We start from the raw sequence: 20,786 nt of genomic DNA, 5'->3' as shown, positions 1-20,786 counted from the left end.
CCACTAAATCACAGCTGATTTCTGGAAGGTTCAATGAACGAATTGGAGTATGAAATTACAGTGATTGCAGTAGTCATTCACAAAAATCTGGAAGGAATGAGAGAGGGATAGCATTAACTGCTTTAATGGATCTTTTTTATTAGTAACCCCAACATGTTAGTCAACCTTATACAGTTATCAAAATACTTCATAGGAATTATGAAATCTCATGTATTCCTGTGATATCTTAACCATCCTTTATATGAGAAAACCCCCACCCCCCAAAAAAAAGTCCTTCATAACCCAAATGACTGACTGAAGGAGAAAATAGGTAGATATTTCAGAAAGAGGATTAGAACAATATGTGAAAAAAAATATTGAGTTGCTTGTCAAGCTACATTTATGAATGGGATTTTCTGAAAGACTGTCAGGAAAAGAAGTTATGCCTGTTTTCCATAAATCGTTTGTTAAATTCTCCCAATGTTACTTGCAAGTAACATTCTGTCTCATTTGTCTCCCTTATATCATAGTATTGAACTGTAACATAAAGCATGTTGATTTGTGTGTTTCTATATTAGAAAATTCATATTTCTTATGTCAGTGAAGACAGATCTAATGGAGTGCTTCTAGAGTTGTATTTGGTCAGAAAAATAAAACGCAATACTCTTTGTAAGTTGCAATGCAGACAGCAGTGCATTATTTTGTTTAAACTCTTGAGGAAAACGTGTTAGTTTTTAAGAGAAGATGGAGTTTTTCATGGAATATTGATCGTTACTTTGGGAAGACTAGACACACTCTAGAGAAAATACTAAAGTCATAAATAAATAATGCAAAACATTTGCAGTAAGAAGCCAATGAGAAAACTGTAAAGCTGATACGCTGTTTGATAAATATGTTGAAATCTGCATATAGACTCTTAAAGCATTTTTGTATGTGAGAAGTTTAATTGTGCTCTCGTTGTTGAAGAAATTGTGCACTTTAAATATTGATAGAAATAATAAATACTTTTGATGATTTAAAAAATATAGACTTGGTGGATGGCAACTTGTTTTACTACTCTAAGAGGTAAATTAGTTCAAGAGGAAATATGTCGTTATTTTGAAGCAAATGAGGGGCACCTCTTCAGTGCACCATTAATGATTACAACTTTGAATATAGCTTTTTTGCCTCAGTATTCTAAGGTATCAGGGTTGATTGTAATTACAACGCAGATAAGCAGTTATGTTCATAATTATGTGAATAACACTTGTGAGTTCATTTAGTGTTTCTAAGCCATAGGCTTTAAATGATAATATTCTGTTGGTTTCCTCCTTCTTAATTAAAAGATTTTAATCATCTATATAAATATTAGCATTTTGTTAATTAGTCCAAAACAGTCAGAAAATGATACTGCGCATTTTATTTAACTGAGCAGTACTTTTTTTTGCTAAATGTTCATTAAAACTCAGGTATTTTGGTTCCCCGAAAAAGTTGCATTTCAGAATGGGTTGTCACCTATACCATGTTTTTGCAGAACTTATAAATGATGAAATGAATAAATGAAATTCTCAAACTATTCTTTTGTTTGATCCTCTGCATCCAATAATTAGGATTAGGATGTCAAGGCAAACCATGATTTATAAACTATACCTTTCTTTTTAATGATTAAAAGATGCCAATTTACAAATTTATACTGAACAGATAGAAAATAAACCATTTTATTTTAGAAGCTCTTTCTTTGTTACCTTTGACCATTGCTTCTTCGGCCATCAATTTCCGGAATTATACTTTAATACAAAAATGGGGAACCTTTTTTTGGATTAGGATACTGATTATTGATACTGATTTGATACTGCTTATTCAAAAGAAAAAATTAGCTCTTATGAGCTAATTTTATTTTAAGTACAGTATCACTATGCACTACTGAATTAAAACCTGTTATATGATCTATGGCACTACCCCAATCATCTTTGAAATCTTGTATTTCATCTGACTCTGGAAAATTTATATTCTTTTGTATTTAATTGTTCAGTTGCGGACTTAGAAATAGAATGTATGGTAGTTTGATTTGCCCTCGGGTTGCATTTTGTTTATCATTTCTACTAATGTTTTTTATATTCAATATTTAAAAAGGTTTTTTTAAAAACAAAAAACCAAAGCTGTTGCTTTTCTCTAACAACACCATTTGCTTTACAGGATTTATGAAAGGGTGATAGATCGTCCAGAAACAAATCTGACTCCAGGAAGCAATTTGTGGCTAGGACAACGCAACAGAAAACATGGTTTTTTTAAGGTAAGGATGCAAAACATAGCCACAGATAAAAAAGCAATAAAGTAAAACTTGAAATACTTATTGTTATTTCAAAATAATAGTTATTTTTCTCTTTGAATGTGTATTTGTGTTACAAAAGATAGAGTGCTTATAGAACTTCAGTCATTTGCACTGATTGTATGCAATATTTCTTTTGGACAGTATTTTTATTACAACATGAGTGAATATCTTGTATTAACATTCTCCAACCTGGCACTCTTCAGATACGCTGGGCTGCAAACAGTATAATTCTTAGCCATCCAAATTCTACAATGCTATATTATTTGGAGATGATGGGAATCATACTTCTAACATAAATCTAGAAGCACCAAGTTGTGAAAGTCATACCAAAAAATAAATTACGATTAGTTATCAAGGATAGTAAAAACAATTAATCCTAGCTATGTGGCAGATCCTAGATGACCTTGGGTGATCCCAAATGGTAGAGTTAGATGTGGTTAGTACTTGAAAAAGGGACCACCAGGAATTCCAAGGCTGTAATTTAAACTAGACAAAAAAAAAAAAGAAAAAGAAAGAAAGAAAAGAAAGAAAACATCCACAAGTATGGAGATCCATAGCGGCAAGAATGCAAATGACAAAATGTGCCTGGATATGTTATCACACAAGGGACGCGGTGGCTTAGTGGCTAAGATGCTGAACTCATCAATCGAAAAGTCGGCAGTTCAGCGGTTCGAATCCTTAGTGCTGTGTAACAGGGTGAGCTCCTGTTACTTGTCCCAGCTTCTGCCAACCTAGCAGTTCAAAAGCACGTAAAAAATGCAAGTAGAAAAATAGGGACCACCTTTTTAGGGAAAGTAATAGCGTTCCGTGCGCCTTTGGTGTGTAGTCATGCCAGCCACATGACCACGGAGATGTCTTTGGACAGTGCTGGCTCTTTGGCTTTGAAACAGAGATGAGCACCGCCCCTTAGAGTCGGGAACAACTAGCACATATGTGCAAGGGGAACCTTTACCTTTACTTTTTATGTTATCACACAAATGCCTCAATGTATGTACTGACATCTGACATTGTAGCGCAGGTTCATAAAGGTAGCAATTATGGCCTGTCTATGCATGTGTATCATTTTGTCATTGCTGTGGTGTGCCCAGAAAAAGCAAGAAGGCTGCCCATGAAATCATCAAAGGAACCTTTATAGGAAACACTGTATTCCTGTGCTTCCTTTCTAGCTTCATTCATTCATTGTTTGGTTTCTATGAGATCTATAGGGAATGTTAGCTGAATCTTACTGATGCTGCTGGAATCTTTTGGTTTAATTTGCACATGTCCAAAATATGTCCATAGTCGCATCACGTGGATAAGGGGCTTTTCCAGTGGTGGGTTTCAATTACCTTTGCTACCGGCTTGCTCATGCATGCGCCACTTCTGCACATGTCCGGGTGGATGGGCAGAGCCTCCCGCCACCGCTACTACCGGTTCGCCACTTGGCTTTTCCCAACCCACTACTTAGCTTTTCCCAAACTGACTTCAGGTGTATTGGATTTGCAGTCCTAGAACTCCCAACCAACCATCCCAATATACTGTATCTGGAAAGTGTTAGGTTGGGGAGAGTGGAATTAATATTAGAAATGCATTTCTACTGTACAAATCAAGTTGGTATTTATTATATACTTCAGCCAGCTCAGATATTTCCACTGAATATGGCACCAGAGTTGTTACTGAATATGGCAAAATATTAGAATTGGGTATGCCTAGTTTAATGAAAAGAAGGACTAAGGGCGATGTGTTCCAATATCTCAGGGGCTTCCACAAAGAAGAGGGGTGTCAACCTATTTTCCAAAGCATCTGAAGGCAGGACAAGAAGCAATGGGTGGAAATTAATCAAGGAGAGAACCAACCTAGAACTAAGGAGAAAGTTCTTGACAATTAGAACAATTAATCAGTGGAAAGCACCAGGCTGGGGAGAATAGAATTAATATTAGAAGTGTATTTCTACCACTCAAGGTGGTACCTATATATGTCAGCCAGCTCAAATATTTCCAATGAATGTGCACTGGTACAAAAAAATGATTTTACTAATCTATCATCAGAGCAAATGTCTGGGATGTGACAGTCCTGAGAAGAAGAAGAAGCTCTGCTCTGTCTATTTTTTCCCCCAAAACTGGCAAAAGCAAAGGATTCCCCCCTCCCCCACAATTTGGAATCCACTACTAAATTATAAAAAGTCATGGAGCCTTCATGTCATTGGTGTTGATAGGAAGGCCAAGATCAAAGATTCCTATTTGCCAGCACAGGGGCTTTACTACTTGCGTGTGTGCGTGTAATTTATATTAATTAATTAGTAGCTGACACCCACTATTTGTATGCAAAAATGAGACTTTTTTTTTCTATTTCCTCCCTGTGTCATCCATAAAAGTATTTAACTGAGTCATTGTAAAAGAAATGAAAAATCATTATGCTTTGTGCTCTGTTGTTAGATACTATTTTACTTTATGAATGAGGGTTTTTTTTAAATTAAAAGTCTGGCATAGTTTGAACTATTGGTTACTTCCTTATTCTAAACATCCAATGCTGGTCCATATATCATATTTACTCTGGAAGAACATTTTCTTCAAACTTCATTCTCTCTGTTATAGCTTGGAAGCAAAAGAACTGCGACACCATGTAGGACATCACTATATCATGCCTCCCTCCCTTTAAACATAATACTATGTTTAAATAAGTCATATTGATTAGTGGCGTTTTACAGTAGAGATAACCTTCAGAGAATATGCTGGAACAAAAGCAGAATGAATTTTAAAGCAAAATTCACTGAGGATTTTGGCTTACAGTTTTTTTTTTTTTTTTGAAGGCACAGGAATGAAAATGATTCTGGCCCATCTTGCTCTTGTCACTTGGAGAATGAAAAATGGAAAAAAAAAATAAATCAAGATGCCATGCCTTGAAGCAACACTCTCTTTTTAAAAAAGGCTGGTGTTTTGTATGATTGCCACATTTGTCTTTATTTTCAAACCCTCCCTCCCGCATGCCTGGAACCCTCACTGTATTTCAGACATCAATACATTAGTGAGGTCCAGATATATTTTACTAGAAGAGTACTCAAATTCTCTGCTCGAAATAAAATTCCCTATACCACCAGGCCTGAAATTTTAGGACTGGATAGCCTCGAACTATGCTGTCTATGTTCTGACCTAAGCTTAGTACACAAGATTATTTATCATAACGTCCTACCTGTTAATGAGTACTTTAACTTCAACCGTAATAACACAAGGGCTATCAATAGATTCAAACTCAATGTAATTCACTCTAATCTTGATTTTAAGAAATATGACTTCTGCAATAGAGTAGTAAATGTCTGGAATACTCTACCTGATCCTGTTGTTAGTCTCGCTAACCCCCATACCTTTTACCTTAAACTGTCTACCGTGGACTTTTCATGTTTCTTAAAATGTCCCTAAGGGGGCGTGCATAAGCGCGCACACCAGCGTGCCTACTGTCCCTGTCCTACTGTTCCCATTTATATGTACTCATTTTATGTGTTTATGGCTATGTTTTGCTTATTTATATCCTTTTATTTGTGCCAATTTTTTTTTCATGTGTCCATGTCTATGTCTATACTGTTACCTTTTTCCTTGTACTTGTTGACAAATAAAATAAAATAAATAAAAATATAAATAAATAAAAATATAAATAAATAAATAAATAAATAAATAAATAAATAAATAAATAAATAAATAAATAAATAATAAATAAATATAAAAGATAAAGGTTTCCCCTGTCCAGTCGTGACTGACTCTAGGGGGCAGTGCTAATCTTTGTTTCTTGGCCAAAGGAACCAACATTGTCTGAAGACACTTCCGTGGTCATATGGCCAGCATGACTATATGCCAAGGTACATGGAACAGTGTTACTTTCTCACCGAGATGGTGCCTTTTTGTCTACTCACATTTGCATGCTTTCAAACTGCTAGAGTGGCAGGAGCAGAGGCAAATAATGGAAGTTTGCCCTGTCACATGACACTCAGATCTTGAACCCAGACTGTCAGCTTTTCAGCTGACAAATTCAGCATCTTTAACTACTGAGGCATTGCACCCCCTTCACCCCATAACTCCTCTGATTATAGATGAAGGATATTGTGAAACTAGTTGGATGTTTCTGGTTCTTTCCCAGATGAATACTTTTAATAGCTTTTGGAAGACAATTCATAGAGTGTGCAATTACCTGCATTTTCTTGAAACTGTCACACTGGGCTGCCAAAACTTCAGTAGTTACAATGGTTGAAGGAACCATTAGATGCAGACATGAAATAGTCACAGAACTGGCTTTACACAAACAAAAGATTGCTCAATTTGTCCATTCAGTACGAACACTCTAAGAGGTTTTAATATGATAGATAATTTTAATGCATTTTCCCCATTTAAATTTTGATGGAGAAATGCTTCAATGCCTAGTCTTTATTTCTCTGCTTAATGGTTGAGCTGTCACCCTGAAGTGAAATTGATGGCATTATTTTATTTTACAGCTGTTGGGCTGTTTTTGTTGGATTTTTTAAAAAACTTCAGCTGCTTCCTATAATTCTGCAGATGGAAAACATATGTTTATGGACATACAATGTGCCCACACAAAACTGCAGACATATACTATTAGTAACAGTAGTAATATGATTTAGACATCTGCAATTCTTATTTGATAGAAACAGCTGACATTGAAGAACTGATGGATATTATCCAAGTATATGTTAATATTTTTTATACATCAACACTTTGAAACCGCAGGATAGTTGCTAATAGGATAACAAACTGCCAGTTTTTATAGATCATAATGAGAGCAGACAAGTGTTTTTCTTTGGTCTATGAATGTCTGAGTATTTTACTAACTCTGTAGGGCAAAAAACATTTAATTGGTTGTATTTTAAGCTTGCTTGTTATAATGTTACAAGTGTTACATTTTGTTCTTATTAACCAGTGCTAAAACATATCCTTTTGATAGTGTATAAGCAATGTGCAGTCTGTCAGGGTTCCAAGTAACGCCCCCAACAAAAGTAGACTCCGAAACTTGAAGTTCCTCAAAGTTCCATTTTATTAGAGATGTCATATTGGCATATCTGTGAAAACCTGAATCTGAAAGCTTCCAGGTTTTCCCCGCCCAAAGGAAAGTCCAAGTCCCTGCCGAGTACCCACAAATCCATCACATGGCCCAATCAAAGCATCGTCCCAACTCGAGATGCCTCCCAGTCACACCCCTCCAAGTGCAGGGCAGATGTCCTTGACTCTCTGAGAAAGGAATGTTATTATGACTATATAGCACCCCTGCTCCATACAATCCCCCCTCCCAGCTTCCCACAGCAGTAGATGTGGCAGGCCTGAAGGCCCAATTGTAAAAGATGGCTTCCAGGCCTGACACAGTCCTTATTCTTACATTTATATACCCAGCAAAAGAACTTCATTTTCCTCATCGAAATAAGTTGCTTCAGGGTTTTAGTGTACAAAACTTTTTTTGTAAATATTCCCACAAAAAAGAGTATGTTTCAACAAACATTTTTCTTTTGATTCTTGGAAGGAATAATGCCTTCGAAGTTCTACTTTATGAAAATTATCTAATCTTATTTTGATTGCTAAGAGGGAAGCAGTATATATCTTTGGCTCCTCTTTTTAAGATAAGAATAATTCAAAATATTCAGGAATGTGATCTGTTCCTATTCTTTGTGTTATCCAGTGCAACATTCAATTATTTTCTGTTATGATAATTAAGTCCTTACTAGATAATATTGAATTCTTGTAGTTCGGAAGATTTTTTTGTTGTTGTTGGGAGAAAGAAAAAAAAATCTAACAGTTTAAAGGAAATCCTCACAGCACCTTTCCAAGTAGTAATTCTCATTGAAATGTTCTATCTGTAAAATCAATATGGTTTTGCACTAGTCAGACTGGAAGCCATTTATTTAGATGCAAAATATCTTCTTAAAAAAGTAGCTAGAAATAAGCTTTTAAAAAAGAGTGAGCATTCTGTTTCTGTCTTCATTACAAAAAGAAACCCCCCTGCAGTGTTGAAGCTGTAAAGAAAAACAAAATATTGAAGATGTGTTGAGCATTCATATTATATACCATATATACAATGTAGGTGTGTGTATACACATGTATATATATATGTATATATATGTTTTCTGAGGTTTTTGCGGGTGTTTGTATGTAGGTCTTTGGTTATTCGGGTTTTCTCCCGCGTAAAATTGGAGGTTTCTTGGGAATGTTTTGACGAAGTCTCATTCGTCATCTTCAGGCTGGTGTTCTCGGCTTCGTGCTTCTAGGTGTTTTTGCCATGGGCTTCCTTCTAGGTATCTAAGTATAAGTTCTTCTTTTTTAGATGGATCTTAAAATTCTTCTTATTCAGGAAGCACTGTCCATCTCCCAAGTCCAGTGTTGCTTATTGGCACTTCCAGACTGAGGTTGTGATCCATCCATGCCGTGGATTAATTATCAAGGGAACTCTATGACACATCATCATCATCATTGATGAAAATGTGCAATAACTTCTTCCTGCTGTAGTTTCTTGTTTCAGAAATGTCCTTTTGCTAGAGTTTTTGCAAAAATTGTTGGTTTTCACTTTATACTCTATTGTTATTGGCAATAGTTTAGCACACATGGATTGAAAGGTCTCTGCTTGCCTTTTTGTCAAGATGGTAATCATGGGTGTGTATCTCTGTCTCTTCTCTCTATCATCTCTTCTCTCTATCACGTTTCTCTCTATCATCTTTATCTCTATCATCTCTCTCTCCCCCCTCTTCACCATCACCATCTCCACTTTATTAAATTTCTACAAAAGATTATATAAGAAAGGAAAAACATAAGGGGTGAATAAGAAAAAATAGAAAAGTAACTTCTGACTTTCTTCAGTACAAATGTAAAATACATTAACCTTTTGTTCTAAAATACAATAGTACATAGTATTTTTATAATCTTAGTCAGTTTTAATAATCAAATCCCAACATTAAAATTTCACTTCTTTCAGTTTCAAGCAAAAAGTTCAAAGTGGTCCCCATGTAGAAACAAAGCTAGATAAAGTCTTTTCTTTAATAAAACAATTTCAGCATCTCAGCCAATTCCATTAACTTCACCATTCATTCTTCCATTGCGGGAATCAGTGGTTCCTTCCATCTCTGTGCAGGAAAAACTCTCACTGTTCATAACTTCTATAGCAATGATGGTGAACCTTTTTGGCACCGAGTGCCGAAAGGTCGCGTGGAAACACTGCATGTGTGCGCGCACACGCTTATTGGAACCATGCTCCAGAAAAGCGGAACTTCTGGGTTCTAGCGCACATGCGTGCCTTATGATCAGCTGGCCGGCGTGCATGCACAGGCTGCTTTTGGCACTGTCGTGAGCATGAAGGGATCACGCTCCAGAAAAGGCAAACTTCCGGGTTCTGGTGCGCATGTGCACCTGACGATCAGCTGGCTGGTGCATATGCGCACACCAGTTTTTGGCACTGCTGCGTGCGTGAAGGACAGCTGATCGTCACACATGCATGCATACCAGAAACCCAAAAGACAAACAGGCAAGGCTGTCTGTGCCGGGCGACATGGCTTTGTGTGCCACTTTGGGCATGCGTGCCATAGGCTCGCCATCACGGCTATATAAAAACAAAGTCCCATTTTTTTTTCTCTCAAGTCAGGATGGTCATATTCTGACTGGCTTTTTGTTAGCACTACAGATATTTACCACAGAAGTGAATAAAGAACAGTTTACTCAACATTCTTCCAGGGTTCTGCAGTATTCTCAGTTTTCCATGATGAATTTCCACATGGAATAATAAAAAAAAATATTAATGGGTTTGTAGCTTTTGTGGAACCTCTACTGATACCTGCTCTTCACCATTAGATTATGAGATGGATTTTTTAATATTCATCTTCAGAACTTAATGTCTGCAGCTTATCATTTTGAGTCTTTTTTTTTTGCAGTGTCATTATGCTTGTTGCTGTGTCCTTTGAAACTGATTCAATTAAAATGATTAATTTATTTAGTTTTATTTTACCCTGATTACTTTATGGCTTGTAACCTATCCCCATTTGGATAGCAAGCAGGCTAAAATTCTTTTCATAAGTCAAAATGAGTGAATTCTTATAATAATGTATGTCATTCCAGACCAAGCAGAATGCTGTGCAATGAAACCATGGACCCAGGTGCTGTAGGATTGCATTAGTGAATGCTAACTTACAGTGCCAATGGATCTGTAACTGAATGTTCTCCTGCAACATTTGCTGTTATGATCCATTCATGTCAGGCTAGAGTTTAGTCTGCAGTTTGACATTCCCTGTCTCAGGAACTCATTAGTGGCTGTTAGACTGGTTTTCTCTGAAAGGTGCTTTTTACAATCACACACCCATTATAGTTGCACCTAAATGAATGAAAATGATCTATCTGCCTGATAAGTAGCTAATTACCTTGCATAATAAAAAAAGCACATCATTTAATGATCCAAAAACAGTGAATAGGATTTTGACATTTAGATAGCATCAGTGATGGGTTTCAAATTTTTTTACTACCGGTTCTGTGGGTTTGGCTTGGTAGGCGTGGCATGGCTTGGTGGGTGTGGCTTAGTGGGCATGGCAGGGGCAGAATACTGTAATATCTCCATTCCCACCCCACTCCAGGGGAAGGATACTATAAAATCTCCATTCCCTCCCCAATCCAGGAAAAGGTTACTACAAAATCCCCATTTCCTCTCAATCAGCTGGGACTCAGGAGGCAGAGAATAGATGGGGGCGGGGCCAGTCAGAATTTTTACTACTGGTTCTCAGAACTACTCAAAATTTTCGCTACCAGTTCTCCAGAACTGGTCAGAACTTGCTGAAACCCACCTCTGGATAGCATGTAACCTGGGCTAAGCTTGGCCCAGGATCTTTTTTGAGCTTAGAGGTAATGCTTTAAAAGCAAATCAAACGGGGAACATTTATTTGATTAGAGTGGACGCATTTTAAAAAAACAAAGCAAAACCCGTAAAAATTTATATAGTGACGTTTAAAGCAAGAGAACAAATCATGTTTTATTCTTAATCAGAGGTGATGTGATGTGATATGGTGTGATTAAATAAACTGGGTGTTTATTTGATTTTATTTTAATTTAAAATCCTCAATCCATTTCTAATCATAGAAAGCTACATTTGGCCCTAAGTACAGATATGGATCTTTGGGTATACAGTTGAATGAAAGCAGTTTTTACAAGCACCATAATGTAGATTAATGGGGTTATCCATCTGGATGTTCATTTTATGGGTAAAACTCGGTTCTTTTGGATAGAAAAAAAAATCCTTGGTTTTTATTCCTACCTATTTAATTATTGATTTCAGCTGCGTGAAGCTTGTATGTATTTTGTTTCTACACATTGATTGGGCAACATACATTTTTCTTTTTAAAAATTGCTATTAATGTTCTGTGAGACTTGTGCAGTAATCTGGTTATTTTCATTAAATTTTTCAATTAATATTTGATTTTGAAATAACAAGAGGGAAGTAATACCCACAGATCAACCTTTGCTTTTAGAGCAAGTGAACATATAAATGTTACATGATGCTGCATTTGCAAAGCTTGAAGCACTAAGGCCTATATTTTATTTATAGTACAAGCTTTGTATTCTGGGTAAGATACAGTGTACTCCATCTGCAGCACTCTAGTTGTAACTAATCTTCGTCAAGTCAGTCTATTTCATTGTCAAAGGCAAGTTTTAATGAAACAATTAATTCTTTTTTCACCTCTGTAGAATTTTCAGAATGAATACCTCATTTAAATTCTAGTCTGAGGCTGTATTTAAAAAATGAAAGCAATACTATCTGCCACAAAGATTGCCTTATTTCTTCTCATATCATACTGAAGATAGCAAGATAATCAAGAGAAGATAAAATAAAGACACTTTCTGGGAGGTGAAGGCATGATTGTAGGATCAGTGATGAATTTAGCTTCAGTTCTGAATAGATCTGGAATTTTTTTCAAGGGTGTTTTTTTTTTTTTGCTCTCAATTTATTTTTCCTTTCTCTTCTGCACAAAAATCTTGCTCAGTTATAAAGTGATGTGATGAACCTCTTGAGGTAAATATGATTACGCCTAGAAAGGCCACTTAACCAGTCTGGGATTAAATGAAAATATTCAAAATGGGCATGTTTACATTTTTTATGTTATAAATTTTTTATTTGTTTTATTATATAAAATACAAAGAAAAAATAAAAATAAAAATAGGAAAGGAAAGGAAGGAAAGGAAAAGGAGCGGGGAAAAGGGGATATGATATAAGAAAAAAAAAAGGCATTGACTTCCAACTCTTCTTAGCACAGTACAAGATAAAAACATTCTAACCTCAACTTTTTGCTTTTACACATTAATATATAACTAGCCATTTCTATAATGACAAAATCTTTCTGATCAACAAAACCAAAGTCAAAGTTTCATTTTTTTATCACAAATACAAAATCCAGAAGTGATATCCAAATGAGAATAAAATAATCAATTTAACCATTCCTGCTTTATCTTCCTTGCTATGGAAATAGTATGATTACATTTTTTAGTGGAATAGCACCTGTTGAAAGGCAAGAGAAAGGAACAAACCACATTATTAATACAGGGACAGTGATGAGAAAGGGAGGGACATGTTGCTAGTCCTCCATATAATAGAAAGACAAAATAGAACACCTGAAATGTATGATAGGCTGCTAGGTATTTTCCAAGTCCTGCTATGCTGCCTCACTGTGGTAAAATAATGCATGAGGTCTGTTGGGAGTGTACACCAATAATGCATACTCCCAGTAGGGCCAATTCATCATATGAAGGTCATCTCAGCTGCTAAAAGGAACAGGCACTCATATTGCAGTAGTGATAACATACTTGCAAAAGAAGATAATGGCAAACCACTTCTGTATTTTTCAACAAAGTCACATTGATCAACAAAATAGAGCAATTGTTGATATAGTGCTAGATGATGGGCTTCGGATCAGAGGGCACTCACCACTGAGGAAGAATTGTAGATCTTTAGAAACCTAATGGTATTTGTGATGCAGATGAAAGCCTTCCATATGTCCAGTTGCTAATGTTACAATGCAAGAAAAGAAAGCCCAAAGTTGAAAAAGACAGAATCGCCATAGGAATATGGAGAGAAGTAGCATGGACATTTGAAAATTCAATACAATGAAAGATGAAATGAATCAACTACAGACTAACATTATGGATATCATCCAAATTGAAAAGATTGGAATTGGACACTTTCCATAAGAAGATTATGCTGTTCACTACTCAGGGCATGAAAAACAAAGAAGAGAATTGTACAGCTTTCATGGGAAGACTATAATAATGGAGTACTGTGCTTGGGTACAGTGCAATCAATGATTCAACAATATCATTAAAATTTCTGGGCATCCATTTACTATTCTTATTCAAGTTGATGCTCCAACCACTGAAGCAAAAGAAGCAGAATTTGAATAGTTTTATGGCTGGTTTGAAACCGACACAATATGCAAGTATGTGCTGTTGAGGATGAAGACCGGAAAGCGAAGAATGGAAACAGTAAGGATCAAAATGTAACTATATTACATGGCTAATGAAACAGAATAATGACTTACCAGTATCTTCCAATCCAGTCTTGTTTTTATACTAATATAGTCTTCAAACAACGAAACCAATGTCTAGAAACATGGATGGAACACATAGAAATGAAATAAAATTGATACAAGGAAGAGTTCAGTTATATAGTAATAGAAAAGATGTAACTGAGCTATGTGTAACAAATCACAAACTTCTCAAATCTTTTGGATTCAAATGAAGTTAAAGTGGAAGAATAAAACCAACCAATTTCAAATATATTGGATACAATATATATCCATAATTTTCAAGGACAACGTGAAGAATTGCTTTGAAACTGTGGACCTTATGGATAAGGAAACAGAAGAACTGTGAAATGAAATGAAATTATTAAGCATAAAAGTGAAAAGAGATTGCAAAAGATCAAAAAATTGGAGAAAGCAAGCTGTAGTATATGGTGATATAGTCGAACTATGTGCTGTGTTTTGTTCTGACTGCATCTTTCAGAGAATCTTCTGTCCTGTATTATATGGTGTGATAGTTTTGATACTTGTTCAGTTTATGTTATATGATGATGAGGCACTGCATTCACTAGTACCTGAAAAAATGATGAAAATAATGATTTGGGTTAAGTAGGCACTGAGCATAGACATACCACAATAAAAGTTTATGCATATGTTGATATATTATATCAATTTCCTAAAGTTTCAAAGTTATTTCAGTATTTTTCGACTCAGATATGGACTCTGTATATAACTGAGTCCATATCATTCTGATATCTATGAATTTTAGCCTGTTGTACCATGAACAATCAGTTATGTATGCAACCTTTGTATGTTGCTATTTTGCAAAATGAGATTCAGTATTAATGCATATAAATGTTGCAAATTTGGTACTTTTATAAAAATGTTCATAGTTCTACTATTGCACTAAACCAAAGTGGGCTTCATAACCAATTTCAGTGGGGAAAAATTGTAAAAGAGGCACAAATATGAATTATTTTAACAGTGCATTCATGTCTATTGAGAACTCTGCTGAATTTCATAGGATCCATATCCAGGTCAATAGAATTACATGAGAACCGTCCGTATAGGATTCATATTAACTAGGGCAGATGACATGTGGTGGGGTGACTTTTCCTCTCACTTTCAATAGGCATGTCCAGGGAGTGTTAAGGCTATGAAATTGAGCATCCACATCTTCCATTGGTCTGCTTCTGATTATTCCCCCTCCCGCTACCCAGTGGTGGGTTGCTAATGGTTCACACTGGATCGGGCAAACCGGTAGCGGCGGCGGCGGAAGGCTCCACTCTCCTGCCTGGATGCTTCTGTGTATGCGCAGAAGCGCCCCATGCGCACATGAGCGAACTGATAGCAATGGGATTTGCAACCCGCCCCTGCCACTACCATATATATACAGTGATGATAGTAGAATTTTTTTAATCATTGTATTAAGAGGTTTTCATTGACAAAGCTTTCTCCCTCCCTTCCATTCCAATGGTGCCTCTGGCTCCTGATTTCTATTCTATGAAGTTTAGGATCTTTCTGGTATCATATATTTTCATCTGGTCTCTAAGATCATTAGTTTACTTTACTTGCAAAGATGCCCGAATAAGGTTAAATGATTTTTTTTTGTTTTAGAAAAAAAAAATATAGCTCATTATTTTAAATTAATATGAATCTAAAGTATAACTGTCAATTTCTTTAGCCTAACAATATATGAGTAGTGAATGATTTTGTGTACTTTAATTGTGTTGCTATATATTATCAGCTTTCTCTTCTGTTACAAAGGGTATCATTCAAGATGCGAAAGTCATCTTTATGCCTAATGGATATATAACTCAGTGTCCTAATCTGAATCGCAGTAAGTAGCAGTTTATATTTAGCATATTAAGTTATATTTATATTGCTTAACGTACTGTGTTTTGCAAACCTTGTTGATTGTTGTTAAAGCATGTGATAATCCCAGGTTATGCGTGAGGAATTAATATGCATTTTTTTTCAGTTCAAGGCAAGAAAGTACATACGATGAAGGCTGCATATATTATATGAAGTGATATAGTCCTTTAGGGCCCACCCCAGCTTCAAAAAAATCATCTGTTTTATTCACTGGGAGGAGGGGTTGTCACATAAATTTGTTTATGTTTTTAGGAAATTGCTTTTATCATCGAGTTTGAGAATTCATGTGTATGCCCTTCTGCAAACAGCCTTCACCATACTGCTAAAATAGATTGTAATTCATTCTTAGTCCCTCTTTTCCATCCTTGTTTTTTGCCTTCCTCATTCATTCTTCAGGAAATAGAGTGTTGTTTTTCTTCCAGACTATAGATAACAAGGAGAATATAACTCCTAGACTTAGAACTCCTACATGATAATGTGCATTTTATATAAAACATGGATATTTATTTTCTAAATTGAATTTATCATAAAGCTGAATTATAGCTTCCTAGACAACTGTTTTCTTTCTTTTTCCACATATTGCCACCTTTTTTAATGCCTTTAGGCAGGGAAGTCATCAGCATTCTTAAGAAGCAAAAGAACTAAGATACCCTTACATGGTGATTGTATCATATGCAGTTTACTCATAGTTTAAAGCTAAAGGTTTCCCCTGTCCAGTCATATCCAACTCTGGGGGGCAGTGCTCATGTCTGTTTCTTAGCTGAAGATGCCAGTGTTGTCTGAGAAGGCTTCTATGGTCATGTGGTCAGTGTGACTATATGTAAAGGCACACAGAACACTGTTACCTTCCCACCAAAGTGGTACCTGTTTATCTACTTGCATTTGCATGCTTTCTAACTAATTGGTGGCCAGGGGGCAAATGATGGGACTTCACCTGCCATGCAGAACTCGGGTCGAACCCAGATTGTCAGCTGACAAGCTCAGCATTTTTAATCACTGAGCCATCGTGCCCCCATTGTTTACTAACATATAACCAAAGTATTTGGGAATCTTGGAAAGGAATTTAAATAAGTGATAGGTTTCCATGCAGTGAGTTATGTTCAACTAGAGGCTGGTAGTCATTTATTAGGAAATGTTTTAATTTGGATTTCTGCACTGAGCAAGTATTGCTATTTTACTTGCTATTCTACTTGCTATTCTAAATGAGGCCTTCTGATTTTGTAACTCTATGTTTCTAAAATAACAAATATTTTGAGTGTTTTTGTATGATATTGCCAAATCCTTATTTTTATAAAGGGAAATCATTTAATATTAAAATTTCATTTGGAAGTTTTGGAATTTTTAAATTAATCCATTGGTAACCAGTGATTCTTAAGTTTTTATAAGAAGTTAATAATATTGCCTCCATAATATTTGCCCTATGGCTGATTTATAGCATTGGGAATCTTTATGACTGTTACTCTTTTCAACAAAAAACTTCCTATAGTAAGGAATAAATAAAGGGCAAAAGCATCTGTGCCATCATGAAAAGAATAACATAAGCTATTCTGACTTCAGATAAAAGCAGAATGTCTTGCTTTTTGTTAAGAAATATCTGTCTATCATGAATAAAGGTACTCTTTGCTTATCCTTCCTGGTTAGGATCCTTCCTGGTCAGGATCCTTTCTAGTTAGGATTATATCTTCCTTCTAAGATTTAATTGCAGAAATGTTTTTGGTTAGAATCCTAGTCTATTTGCATGTGGATTTGTGTGTATATCAACAAATCACAATGTTAAAAGTACACATTGAGATTATCTCAAGTAATGTAGACCTAAAGTCCTTTAAGAGATATATGCAGTTTCACATTCTGCTTCATTATTTTGTTAGTCCAAATGTTCTTCTGGTCCTCAGGATTATAACCATTATAATTGCATTTCTTCTGCGAACTGATTTCCGAGCAACAGGACAAAAATAGCAATGGAAAATTAGAATTTGCAATTAAAATTGGTTAACTTTCAATTAACAGTGCAAATAAAATGAATATAGAAACCGATTGTCTAAATTTTGCAATTTAACTGTAGACCTCTGCCCATTCGGTTTACCTTATATAAATTGATAGTTATCCAATAATTACTCTACATTTATTATTCAATTTTGCAGTAGAAGTACATCCATATTTTTCCCCTTCCAAGCTCCTTTTGGAATGACAACAGTGGCTTTTCAGAGCTAAACCAACCTGGAGGCTATGCTTCTTCTTCATATCTGGTTGGTTAGGCATGGAAATGCCAATTATTGCTTGGAGCAGCATCAAAGGCATTTTGCTGGTTTATGTCAGATTGCTTCTCATTCATGATGGTGGTGGGTTCTTCTAGGCATGTAGTAGGCAATAAGCGTGGAAAATACAAATTGTGAACTGTGAACATTACCTATTCAAATGAGAAAGACAATAGGCTTACATAGCAACAGCTTGTTTCACCATGGTAGTAAGAAAAGGGGAAAGCATTTTGATCAAGCTTTCAAAACCGTAATAGTGCCCAGTGTCATTCATCTATAGATTTCCTAATCTAACAGTTACGATGTTCCAATCAATATCTGTTTGGCTTCTAAATGTTAAACACATTGTGTTTTATATCTTTGTTCAGTCTGGTTTTTAATACTACGATATTTATTCTTTCTTTTTATTGAGCCTGCCCTACCTGCAGTGACTTCTTAAGCCTGGTACAAGGAATTATGGATTTACAAGAACTTCTGGCTAAAATGACAGCAAAAGTAGGTACCTGCCTCTTACTCACAATTTTTAATCCAAGTTGCCATTTCCTCCATCTGTTAAGACCACTATGTATTTTTCTACTGTTTGTCAATGGGTTTCAGAAGTCTTCAAACTTGTCAGCTTTAAGACTTGTGGACTTCTCCAGCCAGCTATGCTGGTTGGAGAATTCTGGGAGTTGAAATCCACAAGTCTTAAAGCTGCCAAGTTTGGGAACCCCTGACTTTATTTGAACTTAATCCATATTATAAGAACTTATTAAATCAGATCGAGAGTCCTGAGAATTGATAAAGGAGAAAAATTGTAGCTCCGGGTTGAAATGAGAGGTTCTTGATACACTCTGAATTTGGTTGTTTTCTTGCAGATGTTTCATTACCCAAACTAGGTAACATCACTAGTTATTCATCATCAAAGCATTGATGATATCAACTAGTAAGGAAACATCTGCAGGATCTGAGAGTATCACAAAACTGTCTGCAAATAAGCATTTCAATACTCTGGCAAGTATGTTCTGTCCATATCCTGGCTGTTGTTTAAGACGAGGGGGAAGAAGATGGAAGAAAAGAGAAAGAGTAAAAACGGGGTGGAACCAATAGCTTGCTCTGCCATCAGTTGGTCTGTATACTCTATGTGTGTTTCATAATGCTTTGAATTGACTGTGGGTCTAGAGAAAACAAGGATTTTTTTCTATTGTAATAGAAAATGTTAATTGCATGGAATTGTTCTATATTGTAGACAAACCTGTGGTTCATTATAGACCATTGTTGGTAGGATGAGTCTACCAGAATAATCAACATTTACGTATGATAAAGCAGAGAAATGACTGCTACGGTTATAAAACATTGTTATGAATCCTGCTGATTTCAGTAAAAGGTATATTATCTGAGACTAACCCATTGAACATACACATAGAATATTTCTGAATAAACATATGCAGACTTGTAGTATTGTTTCCAACTGAAAACAGTGGAATTAAAATTTAAAAGTTCTTGGCCTTTTTGTTTTAAATAAAAGCTTTGAATGAAAAATATACCAGGCTGCAGAGTCTGCATGAATTTAATAATAATAATAATAATAATAATAATAATAATAATAATAATAATAATAATAATAATAATTTTATTTACTGATATATATCTTGTTTTAGTGTTCATTTTTTTCTTTAGATTGTTTATTGAAGCTCCATCTTCATTTAAGTATGCCCTATTTTTACAGCATGGTTTGAAAAGGGTTGTTTGGAAAAAGAAAAATATTAGATTTCACCTCATATTACTAAAGTAAGACAATTCTGAGGCATTCTAGTGGATTTAATGTATGCTGAGTCAGTCCTAATTGAGTGACTTGTAATTTTAATTTAGCAAATGGCATATTACCAGGGGTGAAATCCAGCAGGTTCTGACAGGGTCTGGAGAACCGATAGCGGACATTTTGAGGAGTTCAGAGAACCGGTAATGGAAATTTTGAGTAGTTCGGAGAACCGGCAAATACCACCTCTGGCTGGCCCCAGAGTGGGGTGGGAATGGATGTTTTACAGTATCCTTCCCCTGCCACACTCACCAAGCCACACCCATCAAGCCACACTATGCCCACCAAGCCATGCCCACAGAACCGGTAGTAAAAAAAAAAAAAGGATTTTACTACTGCATATTACATTGTTTCTATTTTTATTAATGAATACAGAATCCATGAGTTACTTTTGTTTCAACAGTCCCTGTGGGACAGGGATGGGTTCTAGTTACCTTTACTACTGGTTCGCATCGTGTTCACGTGCGCTCTTCTGCGCGTGCGCAGATCTACTTTGATGACGTCTGGGTCAGTGGGCAGAGCCTCCCGCCGGTTTTACTACCGGTTCTTGTGAACCGGTCCAAACCGGGGGCAACCCACCACTGTGGGATCTATCAAAGTCGGCAACATGAAAGACAGAGAATCACAATGGAAACCCTGTCCATATTTTTGTGTGTTTCAAAGAGCAAGGGCTTCCATTGGATGTTCTACCTTATTGCTGATGTTGATGCTTCCCTGCAAACACTATTAAGTAGTGACTATGAGTCACCTTTTGTATTCTCCCACCCACATTAATTCTGAATAGGGTGGTACACCAAGAACAGACAAGAAAAATGTGTGTCTGTCTGTCTGTCTCTGTGTATGTTGTGTTGTATATATTCCTTAATAGTCTTTTCATAGCCTTTAAATAGACTTAAAAGGCATTTTGCAATGCCTTTTGCAAAAGAAAGAACAATTGATTCTCTTTTGCAAAAGAACAATTGCTTCTCTCATCATTAATTTGGTCTTTAACATCACAGTATAGAATCTAATAAATGCCAATAAATAATGCTAAGTATTCCATCAAAGACACAATGC

General features: G+C 35.8%; 1 protein-coding gene across 1 annotated transcript in view; it reads left to right on the top strand.

Moving 5' to 3' along the window:
• NELL1 (neural EGFL like 1) overlaps window positions 1–20,786 on the top strand; it is a 549,513-nt gene that overhangs the window by 173,963 nt on the left and 354,764 nt on the right. The window contains exons 3-5 of the mRNA XM_070957549.1: window positions 2,155–2,251; window positions 15,570–15,642; window positions 18,345–18,427. Coding sequence (XP_070813650.1) covers window positions 2,155–2,251; window positions 15,570–15,642; window positions 18,345–18,427 — 253 coding nt within the window. The remainder of the gene's footprint in view (window positions 1–2,154; window positions 2,252–15,569; window positions 15,643–18,344; window positions 18,428–20,786) is intronic.

The sequence above is a fragment of the Pituophis catenifer genome, unplaced genomic scaffold (assembly GCF_029215685.1).
Source record: "Pituophis catenifer annectens isolate HBS135680 unplaced genomic scaffold, rPitCat1.0.hap2 SCAF_1, whole genome shotgun sequence".
Classification (NCBI taxonomy): Eukaryota; Metazoa; Chordata; class Lepidosauria; order Squamata; family Colubridae; genus Pituophis; species Pituophis catenifer.
Note: the sequence above shows the minus strand (reverse complement) of the source record. Positions and strands in the feature narration are given on the sequence as shown.